The following is an 18,986-nucleotide window of genomic DNA, read 5'->3' as shown; positions in this document are numbered from 1 at the left end:
TGCTCAACCAAGAACCCCCTCTCGTCCTCTTCTTCGCCAGCATCATTGGCTGCCAATAAGGCAACGCATAGAATTCAAGACGTGTTCCATAATACACAAATGTCTGTTTGGCACAGGACCCAAATACTTGAGGGAAAAGTTTGTACCATACATCCCTGAACGCACTTTACGCTCCAGCAGTCATCAGTTACTACAGGTCCCAAGGTTTAGAAGAACCAGACAAGGATGTCGCGCCCTCTCCTACAAAGGCCCTGTTCTCTGGAACTCTCTCCCACCCATGCTGAAACAAATCACCAACCTAGAAGCCTTCAGGAAAAATCTCAAAACCTATCTATTCACTCAGTTTTGAGAAACATTTTTCTGCTACCAGCATATGATCATGTTTGAGTCTATCAGATAGGAGCACAGGCGCGGAGATATCCCTTCGGGAATTGACTCAGGCGCTATATAAGAAAAAGAAAAAAAAAAAAGTTCACGTCAATAAAGTAGCCGGTACGTGTTTCGGAATACTTCGGCAATTGCGAAAAATCTTTAAATGGCTTCCACCCGAAACTAGAAAGCCTCTGGTCCAGGGATTGATAATCAACAGGCTTGATTATGGAAATGCGATGTTTGCTTCCATAAATGAGAGACTGATGACCAAGTTACAAACCATCCAGAGTACGGCTGCGAGATTAGTGTTGGGTTTGCCTCCTGGGTCTGCTTCCAAACCCATCCTTAAAAAGCTGCATTGGCTACCTGTGCGCCAAAGATGCCATTTTAAAATCTTGAGTCTAACCCACAAACTCCTTCGTGGCATCGGCCCCTCTTATTTAGCAAAAAAACTAATTTGGTAGACTCCGTCCAGAGCCCTCCGCTCTAGTTCAAAGTTCTTGCTGTCCCAGCCTAGAGTCCGGACGTCCAGGAATGGATGTGGGTCCTTTTCATATGTGGCCCCTCAACTTTGGAATAAGTTACCTATCCATCTCCTGTCCTTCTCCAATCATTTGGAATTCCGCAGGGGTTTGAAGACGTGGCTCTTTCCCGAATAATAGACTCCTTGTGTACATGTCTCAGCTCTGGTAGGTTGATACCTTTCTCTTGCAAAGCGCCTTGAGACCTCTTTTGGTGATAAGTGCGCTATATAAAAGCATTTGACATTGACATTGACATTGACATACCTGTATGCGCCGAGTCTGGATTTAACTCTATGCTCAGACTGAGGGACTCATCAGTACAGTTCTAATGAGCTGTGGTTTCTTTGATCACGCAGGCAAATATACGTTTCATTATTTAAGGTGCTACTATAAAGCATCAGAGAGCTATCTGACCTGAAGCTGCAAAACAGTATCTGTATGAACATATTCTGTTCATTATGTATGGTTTTTTAACTGTGGTCGCCATACAACTTTTGAAGCATGAATGGCCTTGATATCACCTGCGCTAATAAGAGAGTTAGCGGAAAAGCATAACCATGAAGCATATTATGCAATTAATTATCTTTACTTACTTAAAGGAGGCATTATTCAAAAGAACAAAACTAATAAATAAGTGATCATTTCAGTACAAAATGAATTAATAACTTGAAATAAATATCTTACCAAGCATGTGTAAAATGGAAAAAAGAACAGGAGAACCTCCAAAGTGTTTCTTTGGACAAGAACATTTGAATCCATGACGGAAAGGCATAATGCTTTTATCTGTACCAAAACAAAGAAAAAGTATACAAATCAAGAGACACATATTACATACTTAAAGGTACATCAAGTTATACAAACATTTCACATTTAAAACGCAATATTTTGCATGTAAATAACAGGTTATCCACACATGTAATGATTATTTAAAACACATTTTAAAATTCCTTACTTCCAGTGCTTACAAACCCTTAAGAGATTATTGTATCATATGTTGACAATAACCCTCCATCCATTACTACCTCTTCTCCAAGCCGAGCCTGGTGGCTTAGTGGACTAGTGCATCAACTGTAGGAGCCTGTATTTAACATCATAGCCACAGGTACAAATACTGGCGGATCCACTCAGCCTTTCACCCTTCTGAGGTCAATAAACAATGAGTTGAGTAACAATAAACATCTGTTTTTCAGGGTGAACGTTCTCTTTACAAATACACATGTTATATCATGTTAAGGCTTTCACCCTAGTTAGCATTTACTTACAGGTACTGAAATCAACTAATAAGGCAAAGAAATCAGATGATGGTAACCAGTGGAGAGGTTAAGCCATGTAGGTAAAAAAAATCCCTTTTTCTTAGTAATTTTTCAATACTAACTAGCCAAATATTTTTATACCATGACAGCACTGGTTTGAAAAGATCAATATTGAAGTCGGTCCAATGGTTTCCAATGAAACAAAAGCATGGATTTAAAATGCTCTGCCCGGTGCACACAGCCTTGCAAGGGACAGAAGAATTACTTTTTCAACATTGCCTGACCAAACACCTAAGGTGCACAACGTGTAAAGGGGCGGCCTTTTTGCACAATTAAAGGGGAAGCTCCACACAAAACATATTTTGGGCATTGAATGGCCCACAATTCAAAATCTCAGAATCCGTCACTCATTTTATTTTCAGTCTACATTCTGTTACACATTTCTGACAGTAACAGTGGAAACTTAACACTTGGCAACCACCATCTTTACTCCCTTCGTACTATTATTCTCGGATGCATTTCAAGTGGGACAGTGGAACAGAGGTATTGAATACGATGTACATTATGTGGAACACCATGCCTTGGATGATCGATGATCATGTGCTGCCATCATGTAAGGGAACAGCATCACGCATCGGAGTTCGGTGTCTCAAATTCATGTGAAAAAAATATCATAAGCACTTCAAACCCTACCTTCTAGAATGTTTCTCTCCACTTCCTGGCATCATTTGCAATAGGTGGCAAAATCAGCATAATTATGAACAGCTGACTTTAAATGATAAATGCCACCTTTGTGTCCAGAAATATTCTAGTCCCCTCAAAATTTGCAGAAATATTGCCATTTTAAGGAAACCTTGTCTGAACCCTTTTCCTTAGTAGGTTCAGCCGGATCACCAGCGGTATGCTCCTTAGAAAAATAAAATTGAAAATATGTGGCCTCAATACTCAATAAATACATTTGGGAAAAGAAGATGCTGCACCAAAAACAATAAGGTCCTAGGTTTGGTTATAGCATCAAACAAATGTAAAATCTTTGCTGAAGCTCTCTGCTTTCTTGATGAAAAAACCCACCCTCCTCCTACAGATACTTGACCAGTTCTTCTTCTTCTTAGTCAAAATAAAACAATTGGTTAGAATGCAATCAATTTCCTCTCATCATATCAAAAAGCCCCGTAGGGTATCTCAAGAATCTAGCCACCCCCACAGCATGTTCAGTCTTTATATGGAGTCGTGGGCAATCCTAGTGGATGAGACAGTTGTTTAAACAGGTATCTTCTCCATCAAAGATATTAAACATCTCGTAGCTTATCTCACAAAAATTCTAATATACACCACAAATATATTTACATGTAGTTTTGATTGCAATTTAACATGTATTAAATAAATAACACAACTGGAAGAACACCCGTTATAGATATGGGTTTAGAAGTTAAAAAACCTTGTAGATAGATATAGGTTTAGAATAAAAATCTCCAAACAGAATAAAATACAGCACATAAAACAATGTACAAACTAGTGGTAATCTACATATATTTTCCTTCAGACTACTACATAGGAAGATTTTGATGTAAATAGGCTTGGAAACCCTCTTTTTCAGTTGGATAAGCCTTTGGCCCAACACTCAGGATCCTCACCATTTGTGTTCCTCTTCCTAGCTCTGCAAAAGCTAAAGAATTGCTACTGGTCTATTAGAATGTACTAATCTGAGTTCCGAATCTGAAGGGGGTCATGTACAGGATTTTCCATCACGATATCTGCAACCAACCATTCATGATACAGTGGCATTACCAGCTCGCACCACACCATTTTCAGTGTGTTTGAAGAATGTAAATTAATCAATCAGTCGATCTGTATAGTGCTACTTGTCACCCGTGAGGGTTTCCAGGCGATTGCTGGGTTAATGTCAGGGTATTTTTAAGGGTGTATTGGGAGCCAGTGAAGTTCTCTGATGTGAGGGTAGACATGGGTTCATCATAGAAGGTCAAGGGTGAGTCTGGCTGCTGTGTTCTGTAGTCTCTGTAGGATGTGTGCAGCGACCCCCAAGTACAGAGCGTTACCGTAGTTCAAACGGATGGTGACGGTGCGTCTTGTGCTCTGGGGAAGCCATTTGAAGATTTTTCATAGCATGCACAAAGTGAAGAAGCAAAAGGAGGAGACTGCGTTGATCTGGGATTTCATGATCAGCTTGCTTCCAGGATGATGCTGAATGTTTCTGGTGTGGTCAGATGGGGTGGGTGAAGATCCTAGGTCTAAGAGCCACCAGGAAGCGTCCCAGGGAATGGTGCTGTTGCGAAGATGAGTACCTCTATTTTGTCTGTGTTGAGCTGCAGGCAGTTGTTACTCATCCGGCTGGCAATGCTCGTCATGCACCTGTGGAAGTTGGTTCTGGTGATGGTAGGGGCTTCAGAGAGGGAAAGGATAAAAATTTGCGTCATCTGCGAAGGATATGATGTTGAGTAAACGGGATCTGATGATGTTGGCCAAGGGGTTCATGTAGGTGTTGAAAAGAGTGGGTCTGAGAGAGGATTCCTGGGGGACACCACAGATAATTTCCTTTGGCTCAGAGGTGAAAAGTGGTAGGCTGACCTCCTGGGTCCTTGCAGTAAGGAAGGAGGAGATCCACTGAATGCTTGACCTTGGATGCCGATGTCGTGCAACCTTGTGATCAGCGTATGGTGGGATACAGTGTTAAATGCCTCTGAGAGGTTAAGGAGTATCAGTGCTGTAGTTTCTACACCGTCAAGGAGGGCTCGGATGTCATCAGTGGCTGCAATCAAGGCGGTCCTGGTGCTATGATTGCTGCAGAAACCGGACTGGGAGGTGTCGAGAAGAAGGTTCTGTTCTAGGTGTTTGGTGAGTTGTTTGTTGATGGCTTTCTCAAGGACTCTGGCCAGAAAAGGAAGCAAGGAGATGGGTCGGTAGTACTTGAGTTTGGAGTGGTTGGATGATGCCTTCTTGAGAAGAGGTTTCACCTCAGCATGTTTCTAGTCTTCAGGGAATATGGCCTTAGTTTTCGAGGAGTTGTGCAGGTTGATGATTTTGTGGCTGATCTGGCGGCTCCAGAGGTTGAAGATGTAATAAGGACATGGGTTTGTGGGAAATACTGAGTGAACAGAGTTCATGATGGTGGTGGTATTCTGGAGAGTGAGCTGGCTCCATGTGGTCAGTCTGCAGCTTATGCTGGTTGCAGAAAGGGTTAATAGGTTTGGAAAGTCTGTAGTCGTGGGCTGGTGTTCAAAGGTTTTAAGGATAGTGGCGCTCTTGGAGTGGAAGAAGGTAGCCATGTTGTTGCAGAGTTCCTGTGAGAAGGTGATGCTTTTCTCTGAGGATGTGGCGTTGGCAAATTCCCTGACTAAGATGAAGAGTTCTTTGCAGTGGTTGGAGCTGGATTTAATGAGAGTGGCAAGGGAATTCCTATTATTCTCCTTCAGCAGATGGTGGTAGTGGTTGAGGGTGGTCTTGAATGGGGTGGTCTTGAATGGGGTCCTGTCCGAGATGTCGTTGTTTGCGCACCATCTTCTTTCCAGTTTTTTGCAGTGGGGTTTGCAATTCTAAAGTGGCCTGCCCGGTGGATCTCCTGTGTATGCTGTTATTGATGGGGCGATGCTGTCAGCACTGTTCGTGGTCTAGGTGTTGAAGTTCTTGACACCCGGGTCGAGGTTTGTGGACGAATCCGGGTTGGAGGTGTTGAAGGCATTGGTCCATTGAGTCTCCTGTAATTTGTTCCAGCTGCGGCGGGGGCGCTGGGCACAGTGGGGCAGCAGTTCGTGGGCTGGTAACTTTGAAGTGGACGATGGAGTGGTTGGTCCAAGTGAGTTCAGTGGTGTAGCTGTACTTGATGCAGTTACTCGAGGTGAATATGGGGTCCAGCGTGTGTCCTGCGGGGTGTGTGGAGTTGTGGGCAAGTTGGGTGAGTTGATGTTGCTCATGCTGATGAGGATGTAGATGGTGTTGGCGCCGCTGTTTTTGTCAAGGTAGAAGTTGAGGTAGCCGAGGAATATGTTGGAGTCAATGGCGAGGGGAGCGATCAAGTCGGAGATGAGGTTGCAAATGCTCGGGCACGGTCCCGGTGAATGGTAGACAAGGGTGCCCCTGATGAACGGCTTGCCGCCTGTTTGAAGCCTGAAGTTCCGGTTTTCCCTGGCTGAGGTGGAATTGTCCATGGTGTTAGTGCACTGGATGGGCTCTTTGTGGATGATGGCGATTCCTCCTCCCAGCTTACTTACGCGGTCCTGGTGGTTGATCTTATATTTGTCGGGTACTGTACTGGCGATGTCAGGGCAGACGAAGGGCTGAGCCAGGTCTTGGTGAGAAAGACAGCTTTGGGTGCAATGGTGGTGATGAGGTCCCACAGCTCGGTGGTGTGCTTGACCAAGCTGGTGTTGGGATGCTGGTGCTGTATGGTGTGGTGGGTTTGTGTGGTGTGGGGTGGAGTGCTGATAAATGTGCTGCAGCTGAGTGTGCTATGGCAGGTAAGTTGCAGTGGATGCAGGAAAGGGGGCCTAGCAAAGAGTGTGGGCATGCACAACAGAAGTGTTCGCTAAGACATCTGGGGTCAAGGACACAGAGGTTGGCTTGCCTTTGGCGCACTCACTGTGCACTCGCTGCGCACATCCATTGGTAGTCTGTACTGCGGCCAACATTAGGTAGGTTCTGGGAGGTGGGAGGGACACTGGATGGCGGTAGGCGAGGCTTGCGGGGGGAGGGAAAACGCAGCAATGAGAGCATATTGGACCGAAAAAAGGCAGTAGCGGTGGCAGAAATGTCCGAAAAAACGTGCGAAAACAATTAGAAGGGTAAAAAGAGCCAATCACACAAGATGAAGATGAGGGAAAAAGGAGCAATAACGGGCAAAAGAAATCGGATGGGTGAAAAGGAGAGAGGCACAAGAAATGAAGAGGAAGGCAGAAGGAAGAAGACATGGGAACTACTACCAGAGGAAAAAGAGAAGGGAAGTGCAGAAGGCACAGAGGAGAAATGCTGAACCAAGCAGTCCAGGAGACCATACAGAAGAAGGAAGAGTTTATTACTCATCTTCTCAGCCAAATCCACGTTTCCCCACATTGAAACCACTGAGGCAGCGAGAACACAATGGTAACTGGTTGTACCACTGATGGAGATCGGGAACTCGAAAGATGATGGAATTTAGGTGTTTGGCAACTTATAACCTTTAGACACAAATCGTTAATATATTTAAAACAAGGATTAACTGTGGGACTAGAGAACAGCTATGCAACCCAGTATGTAATATATTGAAGAAATGTGGTTTGCAAGGAGTTTGTATTCATTATAGGGTATTAAATAAGCATGAAGCTACTGCTTGCTATTTTTTGCTACCTCTTAGTTCTTGCTAAAGTTAGTCTAGGACATATGAAACAGAGAACTGTTTCATACCACTAGATGTTGCAAAGTATATCAAAATATAAAAATAAATGGCATTAATCAAAAGTATCTGTACAACTTAACATTTACTTCAAAAGAAGGCCACTTACATTCAACTGTCTGTCGTTTGGCTAACTTTTCAGACATGTGCAATTCAGAATTTTTCTGCATAGGACAAATCCAGATCTATTAAAAACACTTTTTTACCTAGATCTTATACTGATCATCTTAGAAGTAGGTTTCAAGCATACACTGAAAAGTTCACAATGGGCTAATTGTTGAGTATCTAAGATTTCATGTGTCTTCAAACCGGCTGAAAATTGTTCGATTACTTTGCACTGTGTAGTAGTGAAATCTGTCAAACTAAGAAGCTTGTGATGGGGTCTGTCAACTAGTGTGTTGTGCTAACTGCACCAGCAGTGACCAGTTAAGGCAGGCAACCGTTTTGCTGCTTTGTAGACTTCATGGCTGCAGTTGGTAAATGGGGACCAGCACTGCTCCGGCAGCAGCTGGAACTCTTTCATATGAAACCTTTCTACAAGAGATTCATATGACACACTGCTTTCTCTGTACAAACCACCACGCTCTAGGACTCGCTATGAGCCCAGATTTGAAGCATTCAGGAGGTTTTACACTCTAGAAGAGAGATGAAAAAATATCTAGTTCGAAGCTAACTACATCATTCCATCACCCTCGGATAGAACTCAGAATAATCCCCCCTTCAAATACAGTCTACAGATATGGCACAGTCCAACCAGCACACAACGTTCTATGTCCTGGAAAGTTTGAACGGCCTGATGTATGTGTAGCCTGGTTATAATAATAGTAATATCAATCCACATATAACCCTCCTGGCCTGTAATAATACCAATGCCATAACACTCAGTGGTTGAGCAGCCACCTATTGTTCAAACAGGCCGCCTAATAATGCTCTTATGCTGCTTAACCCTCTAACTCTCTCATTGGACAGACCCCCAACAGACCATTTCCATCAACCAGGATTGTACCATTTCACAGCAATAAACAACCCATCACCAACTGAACAGGCATGGAAAAAATGAGGAAATCTGCCACAAACAACTGGCTAATGGAAGACTCTTAATTTAGTTAACCACTCCAGGTCCTAAACAGATGCATGCTTCGACCGCCTCTTAACATGACACAATGATAATCATATTCGGGTGGAGGGTAAAAAGTCCATCCCAAAGATCTCCGTTCCATTTTTTCCTCCCACCTATGTCTGCTCTAGACTATAAACATTAAACTAAATATCTCAGGATGGACAACACAATGCTGTAACCAGATAACTAAATTATGATCATAAGAAATACCCTAAATAGTTCGCAGAGATATTCAAATCAGCCAGTTCACTGAAAACAATACACTCTCTGCCTATCTCTCACACTTCTTCATCACCCAAAGTGATAAACAACCTGCCTCATTATACAATTGCCGCACTTTGGTTGTCATCACACGACACAAAAACACTTCTCACATAAGATCAAAACAAAGCCAGACCACTTCCAAATACACACCTTGCACTGTGTCATGTGCTACCCATGACGGTAAGCTCTCAGAACTCAACATACTGGTAGTAAGAGCTACATAAATGTTACATTGCCATGTCATTTAATAAAATACAATTGGAATATTATAGTAACAGTACACCGCAGAAAAAGGGAATGGGTTCCACGAGAAAACAGAAACTGGATACTGCCACGCCGACTCGTCACTCTGCTAAGTGCTACCACCTAGTCAGATATTTGTGTCATAGTGGATCATCTAAAAACAAGATTACACCTTTGATGTGTCATCAAACTCTCATTGTATACTTCAAGAATATTTTTAAATCTCAATATATGTGGAATACTGCTGAACTTTGATATTCATTGAACTGAAACATAACCAATCTCCAAAAAGTTCATATAACTTGACTTTCAATTATAATCTCTTTTTCTTCTCTGGTAATGCAAATTCCTTGTTTTCCATGTACATCCTCTTTGGGTTCTCACACACAGTCAGGTTGTTTCTGTAACAGAAATAATTCATCACCTTTGAAAGCTATTTTTTTAAATGCTTGGCAACAAGAAACTTTAGCGTTTGAAATTCACATACTTCTCTCCTCATTGGCTCCAGTTCCTCATTGCACAAGGTCGCATGGTACAATCCTCAGACTTTAGGATAATATGTGACTAACAAACGAGCAAGGCTGTAAGCAAAGTAAAGTCTGGTGGAAACTATTTGACTTATTTAAGCCTTGTTGTTAGAAAACAATGAAACGTATATATCACTGACATCATATAGAAACTAGTTGAGATGCTATGGAATTAAATGTAACGCACTGGACAGTGCAAAGAAGGATTTTATCTTGTTCCAAGAGGACACTGATGCTTTCAGTCTCAAAAATGTAAAACACTCCTTCAAAAGAGAGCGCATGTAGTAACGATGTTATTCAACATATACCCAGAGCATACTGCACCACTGAAAAATAATGAAAGAAACTGTGTTACATGACAGAAACAGAGGCTGAAGACCAAGATGGATTTTTGACACAGATGGTCACAAGAATAGACCAAATTAGGGATGTGGATTATCTACAGAATTTTGTTCATAAGGATTCAATCCCGGATGGCTGCAATAAAATAGGTGATAAGGTAGAGGGTGCAGCATATGGGCGTGATAAGCAAATGCTGTTAAACTGCACAGCACAAAATGTCAACTGTTTGAACAGCCCAGTCAATGAAGGAAGGAGCCGCCTTCTCTCAACAAACGGAAACCAGATGGAACCTTAGCAAGCAGCATTCTCAGTTAGTGATGCAGCAACAATACCGGTGAAAATACTGCTTCTAAATGATACAAACAAGGAATCGTTCTATCTAAGTCACAATCAGTCTTACTATGCCTCATAAAAAATGACTGGTATTTATGTTATGAAATGCTGAGAATTGTAGTTTTGACTATAACATTTTCATCATCATAATCTTTATTTGGCAGATGCTGCTATATAAGTATACACGTAGATACAATTCACCTAAAAACATTATAACTAATAAAACCAGTAAAAACCTTACAGCTTTGATAAAAACATTGGAACATTGTATGTGTAACAACTTGAAGAATCGTCATTAGTCATGCTATTTTGTAGTGTGGCCAGAGCCATTGACTTGTATCCAGTAGCATCTCATTAAAAAGGATCAATAAATTAGCGGGTTAGGCTAAAAACCTCCACAAGTCACATAAGTAGCAGCAATAGACAATACGATTTAGATCTCAAAGACCAACACTACTCTGTCTGATTCTCAATACCCCCATTAAAAAACAGGACAAAGCAAACACAATCAAGGGTGTTGTGTCAGATCTAAAAATTCGGGAGGCAACCCTATATTTCCTGATCCTCATACTCCGACTGTTATTTGAATATTGCTGGCAGAAAAATAATATTTGATTGATACATTCTTCCGCCAGAGGACAAAATGGGCAGGTCAAATTTGATTCACTGCCACAGGGCCTCCAGTTGACAGTGAAAGTGTGCAATGGCAGAATCCCAAGACGAAATTTGATGCAGAGGGTTTTTGCCAATAGAGGTTCAATGGAATCCATATACTCTTCCTTACGGAAGTTATCCTTGTATTCCAAAAAAGCTAATGTCAAGGTACCCAGACGTCTTATCCTGCTTGATTCCTCTTCTACATACCCCCAGTACATCCACTTGAGTGCAGCCTTTGTCATACCGTTCCAAGCTCTCAGGTTAGTCCACAGGTGCTCAGACCCCATCAAAGCCAGGAGGGCTTGATATGTCCTAGCCTGGGGCTCCTGTGGACCCCGGGCTGCCAGCGGAGCTCCTCCAAACCCTCCTGGTACATAGCTAGGTCCTCTGAAGTCCATAGCCACCTCCAGTACATCAAAGGTCTAAGAGCTGCTTTTTGCGCAATAGACCTTTGGCCCCGATCCAGCCACAATGGCTGGAGCGGGGTGCTGGTGGGGAGGTTCACCAAAGATCGTATGGATTTGTTCTCACCCACCTCTAGTGTTGTGACCGTCTCATGTTCCTACAGTTCTCCCCCCTGGATGGACCCAACCAATGCTTACAAGTTAAATATGTGGATGGCCGGGGATACAGGTCAAAAACTGGAACCATTGATACCCCTCAAAATTAGCTTTGCATAGTGTTCAAGCTTCAGCTTACACTTTATTATTATTAAACTAATTTGTAAGGCACAGCGAATCATCCCCAAGGGGATCTCTAGGCGCCTGTGGATCTGGATGGACCAACCAAAATTATCCATCAGTGCAAGACCCAAGTATTCAAAAGTATGGAAACTCTCAAGTGGGGGCACCAGTCAGAGATGTATTTTGATGGGTCGAGTGGCCACGGTTAAAAACCATGTACCTGTTTTTTTGGAAATTGATTTCAAGCCCTCTCTGCTCGCAGAAAAGACCAAACGGGTCCAAGAGATTTTGGATGCCTTCAGAGATTTAGATATCAGTAGGGTGTTGTCTGTGAACAGAAAGGCCAGAATCTTCATACCTGCCAGACTCCATATATCATGTTTTGCACTTCTCTAGGGGAGCTACCAGGTCATTGATATATAAAAGAAACAAGGTTGGGGCAAGGACGCAGCCCTGTTTTACCCCCTCGTAACTGGTATTGATGTAGTTAATTCCCCGAGTTTGCCATTACTCATCCTGGACGTACTTCTTTTTGTGCAGCTGCCTGATTACATCAACTAAGTAGCTTGGGGAACCATGTACAGTTAGGACCTTCCACAGGGCATCCCTTGGGACAAGGTCAAAGGCAGTGCGAAGGTCAACAAAGACTACATAAATCCGTCCACCTCCCAAAGTGACATAGTTCCAGTATATAGCCTGCAGTCGAAATACTTGATAAATCGTACTGGTCACTGGGATAAACCCTACTTGAAGGAGCTTATTACTAGGTCTGCGCCATTCACCCACTCACAGAGCCTATCTAGCAGTTTATGGCAAAAAATCTATTGAGACCTGTCAATAAGGCGATTGGCCGATAGCTAGATGGCTGTGACCGTGACCCCTTCTTATAGATAGGTACAATCTCTGCCCCAGCCAAGGTGGGGGGGAGTGGTGAGCCTTCCAAGATACAATTAAAATACATGGCAAAGTATGGGCCCCAAATTTCCTGTTCTGATTTGAAGAGGCCCCTGGCACTTTATCTAACCATGGCGCTTTCCTGAAGTGATACAGTCTAGGGCTTTTGTGACCTCCCACACAGTAATTAGGGGGAAATTATATAAGGTTAGTTTAGATCATGGCTCTTCAATGTGAGGGGCGCGACCCCCAGGGGGGGGCGTGGACTCATTCAAAGGGGGTTGCGCACTCCTGCCTGGAACTGCCTGGATCCGGAATCCAAAACGTTTGCGTTTTGGATTCCCAATAATGCATGTTAATGTGCTCTCTGATTGGAGGACACCGTAAAAGAATATAACGTCACTAACGACGGTCCTCCAATCAGAGAAACTTCAGGATGCACACCAGGAAATGCCGGGAGCTGGGGCCATGAATATGCACCTGTGGAATTAACATAGAATGCATCAATATTTTTTTTTCGCTGCCTTGCACCCTGTTGCCTTTTCTGGACTTCTTCGTTGTTGCTGCTACTGCTGTGTAGATCCAGCTGGTGCCCTTTCCGTGCCTCTTCCTAGTGGCTGCTCCTGTTATCTGATGGCATTGCTGTTTCCTGGGGCCCAAGGCAACCGAAGCTTCGAAGAACTGGTGTGTCAGCTGCCTCCCCCCCCCCCCTCTTTTCTCCACATCCACCATGTTTTCACCCATCAGACATACACACACACACACCCCTCGCCTTTATTATTTCAAACTATCTATTTCCAAAACCTGGCTACATTACAAAAATACTGTTTATTTATGTTCACTTTCACACTGACTGCATAAGCCTTTTTACTCTCTTATTCTGCGTGGTCCCATGATTCCTTATAAATCAATTTTTAACAGCATCATTCCGCCATTACTAGGTGACATCAAACTACAGCAAAGTACTGCAATTATGTACGGGCTATCAATGCATACGTGGGTATATTTTCCAAAATCATGCATGAGGAGATCGCAGTGACCGGGTCTGGCGGCTTAATTAACTTTTGTACATACTCCAGGAGTTTCTCTATGACCACATGGTCACAGGTTTGAATTCCAGTGAGTCCATTCTGCCTTCCATCCTTTCGAGGCTGATGCACAAGTTACTACTTGTGTAATGATATATCTGTAAGAGACATTAGTTAGTGATAGAGTCCTTACCCTGGAATATTCCCAGGAGTCAGACTGGATCCAGAAACTTTTGCGTAGCAATACCCCTGCGCGTCGGTAGCCGTTGTCCGCGGCTTTGCGTCTGTCGTCGGCGTCGTTAGCGCCGTAATGACGCCGCCCTCGCGCGCGGACGTCAATTCTTATACACAGCTTTTCCACGCCAGATACGCAGAGCCATGATAGAACCAACACTGGTGCCATGAAACTAAGGCCCTGAAAGGGGATGACCTTAACCCTAGATATCAGTTTGCAGAACGGGGAGGATGGGTGGGTCGGTAAGGAATCTATCACTAACTAATGTCTCTTACAGATATATCATTACACAAGTAGTAACTTGTGCATCTGAAAGAGACACGTTAGTGATAGATTCCTTACCTTAGAATAGATACCCCAGTAATACCAACCCCGGTGGTGGGTCTGCGAACCAATAATCACACCAGAAAGTCCTGGAGGACGGAACGGCCAAAGAAGCCATCCCTCCAGACTTGGCTGTCCAGGCAGTAGTGTCTTGCGAACGTGTGCAGCGAGGCCCACATAGCTGCCTGATAAATGTCCTGCAAGGGGACTCCTCAGCCCAGGGCAGTAGTAGCCGCCGTGGCCCGAGTGGAGTGGGCCCTCAGCCCAACAGGCGGTTCCTTCTTAGCCAAAGAGTAACACGCTTGGATGCACAACACGATCCACCGAGAGATGGTCCGCTTATGCACCGCCCGTCCTTTCTTAGCACCCACGTAACCAACAAAGAGTTGGTCATCCACCGGAACTGGCGTGTGCGATTCAGACAGTAAGAGTGCGCACGTTTTGGGTCCAGACGGTGGAGCCTCTCTTCCTCTTTCGAGGAATGCGGAGGCGGAAAGAAGGTGGGCAAGGTGATGGACTGCCCGATGTGGAAGGCTGTGACTACCTTGGGCAGGAAAGAGGGTTTTTTCCGCAACACAACCTTGTCCGGATGGACAGAAAGGAAAGGAGGTTTAGAGGAAAGAGCCTGGAGCTCACTCACTCTCCTGGCAGAGGTGATGGCAACCAGGAATGCAGTCTGAAGTGTAAGAAGACGGAGAGAGCTGTTATGAAGCGGCTCAAAGGGAGCGCACATCAAGTAAGTTAGAACCAGGTTCAAGTCCCACTGGAGCATCACGAAAGGAACAGGAGGGAACATATGAGTGATGCCCTTTAATAATCTGTTTACAATGGGGGACTTAAACAAAGAAGGCTGATCAGGTAGCCTTAGGAAGGCTGAAGGGGCAGAAAGGTAGCCCTTGATAGTGCCCAGAGCAGAGCCCTGCTGGGCAAGAGAAAGAAGGAAGAGGAGAACCTCAGAAAGAGGGGCATTGAGAGGATCCACAGCTTTGCTGTGCACCATGCCACAAATCTGCTCCACCTGCAGGAGTATACCGACTTTGTGGAGGGACGCCTGGCTGCCAGAATGACATTACAGACTTCAGGAGGCAAGTCAAATGGCCCCAACTGTCGCTGCTCAATCTCCAAGCATGGAGGTCGAGACTGGACAGGTTCGGGTGGAGAACCGTCCCCTGCTTCTGCGACAGAAGATCCTCCTGAAGAGGCAGACGAATCAGGGGATCGACTGACATACTGTGTAGCTCAGGATACCAGTACCTTTGCGCCCAGTCCGGAGCCACAAGGATGACTTCGGCCCTGTCGCGCTTGACTTTCTTTAGCACTCTGGGCAGAAGTGGTATAGGCGGAAAGGCGAACAACAGACCGCAACTCCACTCGCGACGAAAAGCGTCCCAGAGCGAGTGCCGCCTTGGAAATTCCAAAGCGCAGAACTGATGACATTTCGCGTTCTCTTCGGTGTCCTCAAGTTAATATTCAGAATGTAATATTGAACGAAGCCTTGGTTACAGAACCAGCCACATGTCTACCATGATGTTCACTGGATCAGTAGAGGTAGGACTGATGTACCATTATCAATAAAGTAGGAGAAGCCTGCAAAAACAAGGCCCAAAGTATCAATCATTTTTTTACATACAGCCTGAAGAGAAGTTGAATAAGAATTAGGAACCTTTTTGATGATTTAGAAAGAAAGCACACAAGAAGACTTTTTAAAAGTGTTATTAGTACCATCCACAAGGAAAGGGTTGGCCAGGGTGTTCGAGGGGGAAAGGAAGAGCCATACCACAAATGGCTAACTTAAGCCAAGGACCCAGTCCTGAAACAGAAAATAAACCAATAACAGAGATGGTAACTGCACACCTCTCCTTTAGTTAGGACGATGAAAAAAACTAAAGAGTTAATATTTAGCACATCAGGCCTATCACTGTAAACTGGAAGGGCTCTACCTGACCAAACCCATGGTTCCCTCCCTCACTTAGAGGTTGGGCAACCTCTTGGTTTCAAACATGGCCGCCAGGCCAATGCACCAGAAGGCATGTCCTTGGTCTTTCCATATATAACAGGATGAGGCAGATAAAAAGATACATTGCCTCTACACACAGGGAGAGCACTTCCTATGCAACAGGTCCAAGGAGGGTCTGTTTCTTAGAAACATACACACTGCCGAGTAGGCTGTCATGATAAGGCAATCATGTTTCATCTGAAGTGTGACCTGCTGTGTTTGTGGGAGACCTTTTGGCAAAAATGCTCTGTAGCACAGGCAACGCACTATAAACTGGGCAGGATGCTACCCCACAGGGCTGAGACTTCTGGCAGGCTGGGATCTAAATGACCCCAAACGATATATAAAGATTGATAAACAAGAACAGTATTGCATCTTAGCAAGCAGTAAATTTCTTCAACAGAGACTAGGCCAAGCAATTTTCAAAGATGTCTTCATCACAGACAAATTCAGTGGTTCACCTACACCGGGTAAAACTGCAATCGATAAAACAAGAGAACTCCACTGAAGCCTCACCAATCAGGAAAGGCAACTTGTGAAATAAATAGTTGTAAAATAAATGACCACAGATAGAAAAAAGGCACCCATACAACCCTTTGTAAGCCTCCTCTATATTGCATCTCCAAAAATGCTAAACTTGCCATTGGTGTTCAAGAAATGATTTCAAGAGATGGCCACAAATACAATGGCTAAACATTTTGCCCAGAAAAGGAGAGGAAAGTGGCATACATTTCGAAGATTGCAACCCAAAGTGGTGGAAAGAGGTTTTGGGAGAAGAGAAGAAGCCCTTAAAATCCAATACAAAAGAAAGAATCATGGAGGACTGTCTAACTTAAATGATGGGACCAAGGATGAGTGGGTAAATCACGGATATTGAAAGTTATAAGTGCCCAATATATTTATTTGATTAAACCCCTCAAGTTAGTGGTTTCATCAGTGGTGACTGATTCACAAAGGTGTATGGCCAGAGCCCTGCCACATTTTTCAGCTGCTACTGTAAGCAACGAAGCTGACAACTTGAGCTACATCAATTTGATGATAGGCTTATCAATGCTGATTGCACGTGTGATGGAGGTGCTACACATCTGTTACCCTCCTCCGTGTGAGAAATGCACCAATTACAACAAGGGCAGCACGTTTATCTGAGCACATGACAGAATTTCCACGTGCCTTAGTATAATGGCATTCTCAGGTCCCCAGCTTCTTGCTTCACTGAATGGCTGACACTTGGTTGGCACAGCAGCTGTCCACTGGAAGGAAGCTCACTGTCTACTCCCCTCTATGGACAGCTTCATTGCCCATCAAGGGGAATAGATAAAGACATCTAAGAGCTGAAGAACATGCTCTGTTTTAGCATGTATAGAGACTCCCCAAACCTCAACCTGGCCTAGTTACTGTGTCTTCTTCTGTCCTCTTCCCCTGCCTTTTCAGCAGCTGCTAACTAGCACTGAAACCTTGCTTGGTAGAGGTCCTTTAACAAGAGGCCTGGTCAGCACTGTTTCCTTGAAAAGCAGTAGCAATGCAATTTCTGACATGCAGAGCAGGCTGATGGGTGAGTCTGGGGAGACAGCGTTAGTTTACAGGGCAAGGGGATGCCCAAGGAAATTCGAAAAGATGTGGTTCCCATGGCGTGATGGTCTTGAACAAGACTAAACATTTACTTTCAACCGTCCAGGCAACTGGCGATTAACTGGAGTGGTCTGATTATCATCTGAACTGAATACGTCCTAGAAAAGACTGCTGGAAGCCTGCTGAGTGGATGCGTGGGAACGACACACTGGTGGAAGATGCCACTAATGACAAACACCATTGTGAAATGCTGACCTGTCACGTACTGTATCTATGCTATGTCACAATCAGCATGTTTCACTTGAAAAAATACATAAAATTGTTTTAAGGAAAAAAGAAATACCGAGGGGCTACTCGGGCGCATTCATATTTCTCATAGGTGGTGGAAAATAAAAACAGCAAAAAAGGTACTGCTGCTAATCAAACCAAGACTTATGAGCTTCACCCTGAAACTCCATAGTATTGTAGCCTCTCAAAAAGCGGAAAAAGGTCCCCAACATTTAGCACAAACATATTAAAACAAAGATCTATTACAGATCTGTTTAATCAGTCTGTAAAAGTTATAACTACAACATTCCTGACTTACCGCCAGCTTATAGTCAGACCCTAGAATGTACTTTTGCTTCCTCCCAGGCAATGCTCTATTGATGTGGCTGACGACAAAGAGTGAAGCAGGAAGTCTGATGGAAGAGCTGATCAGTACACTGCCCCAGAGAGCGCCGTATAACACCTCTTGTCCAACTTGTAAAGATAGCCGCTGAAGCAGAATGTCAGTCCTGAAAAAGAATACACATATATTCATAAGGACACATTGGAGCCTGGGTCAGAGGCATTTGAAAGATACATTTGGCCTCAATGCACATAGGTTTTGCATAGATTTCTAGTATCATTCATGAGGTAGTGATATTCCAAAACAGCTGTATTTAGAGATGGCTGGGCATGCTTGCCATCTGGCTGTGCATGCCAGAACTTTGTAGGATGAATTTTCTTCATAAATATTTTGAGTTTTTGAGCAGACGGTCCATCACAGCAGTTCATCATTTAGTATTATTCAGGTTACATGATATATTATACACTTAGGAGGGGAGGGGGCAACCATTTTCCATGGTATGTCAATTCGCCCAAACTGTTCTGATTTAATTTTGTGGATGTTCAATTCTCATTGTGGAAAAGTGTTCAGGTAGTCAGTCCTTAATTCAAATTAATATTATGCTATCTATGGACCACAAAGTTTCTTAC

General features: G+C 43.8%; 1 protein-coding gene across 3 annotated transcripts in view; it reads right to left on the bottom strand.

Annotated features, from left to right (window-relative positions):
* Window positions 1-18,986, bottom strand: part of DOP1B (DOP1 leucine zipper like protein B) — an 870,802-nt gene that overhangs the window by 652,380 nt on the left and 199,436 nt on the right. For all 3 annotated transcript variants that reach the window (XM_086935393.1, XM_086935394.1, XM_086935395.1), the window contains exons 5-6: window positions 18,334-18,523; window positions 1,581-1,679 (exon numbers count right to left, since the gene is read on the bottom strand). In XM_086935393.1, coding sequence (XP_086791519.1) covers window positions 1,581-1,679; window positions 18,334-18,523 — 289 coding nt within the window. The remainder of the gene's footprint in view (window positions 1-1,580; window positions 1,680-18,333; window positions 18,524-18,986) is intronic.

Source organism: Lissotriton vulgaris, chromosome 8, assembly GCF_964263255.1.
Source record: "Lissotriton vulgaris chromosome 8, aLisVul1.2, whole genome shotgun sequence".
NCBI classification, from domain to species: Eukaryota; Metazoa; Chordata; class Amphibia; order Caudata; family Salamandridae; genus Lissotriton; species Lissotriton vulgaris.
Note: the sequence above shows the minus strand (reverse complement) of the source record. Positions and strands in the feature narration are given on the sequence as shown.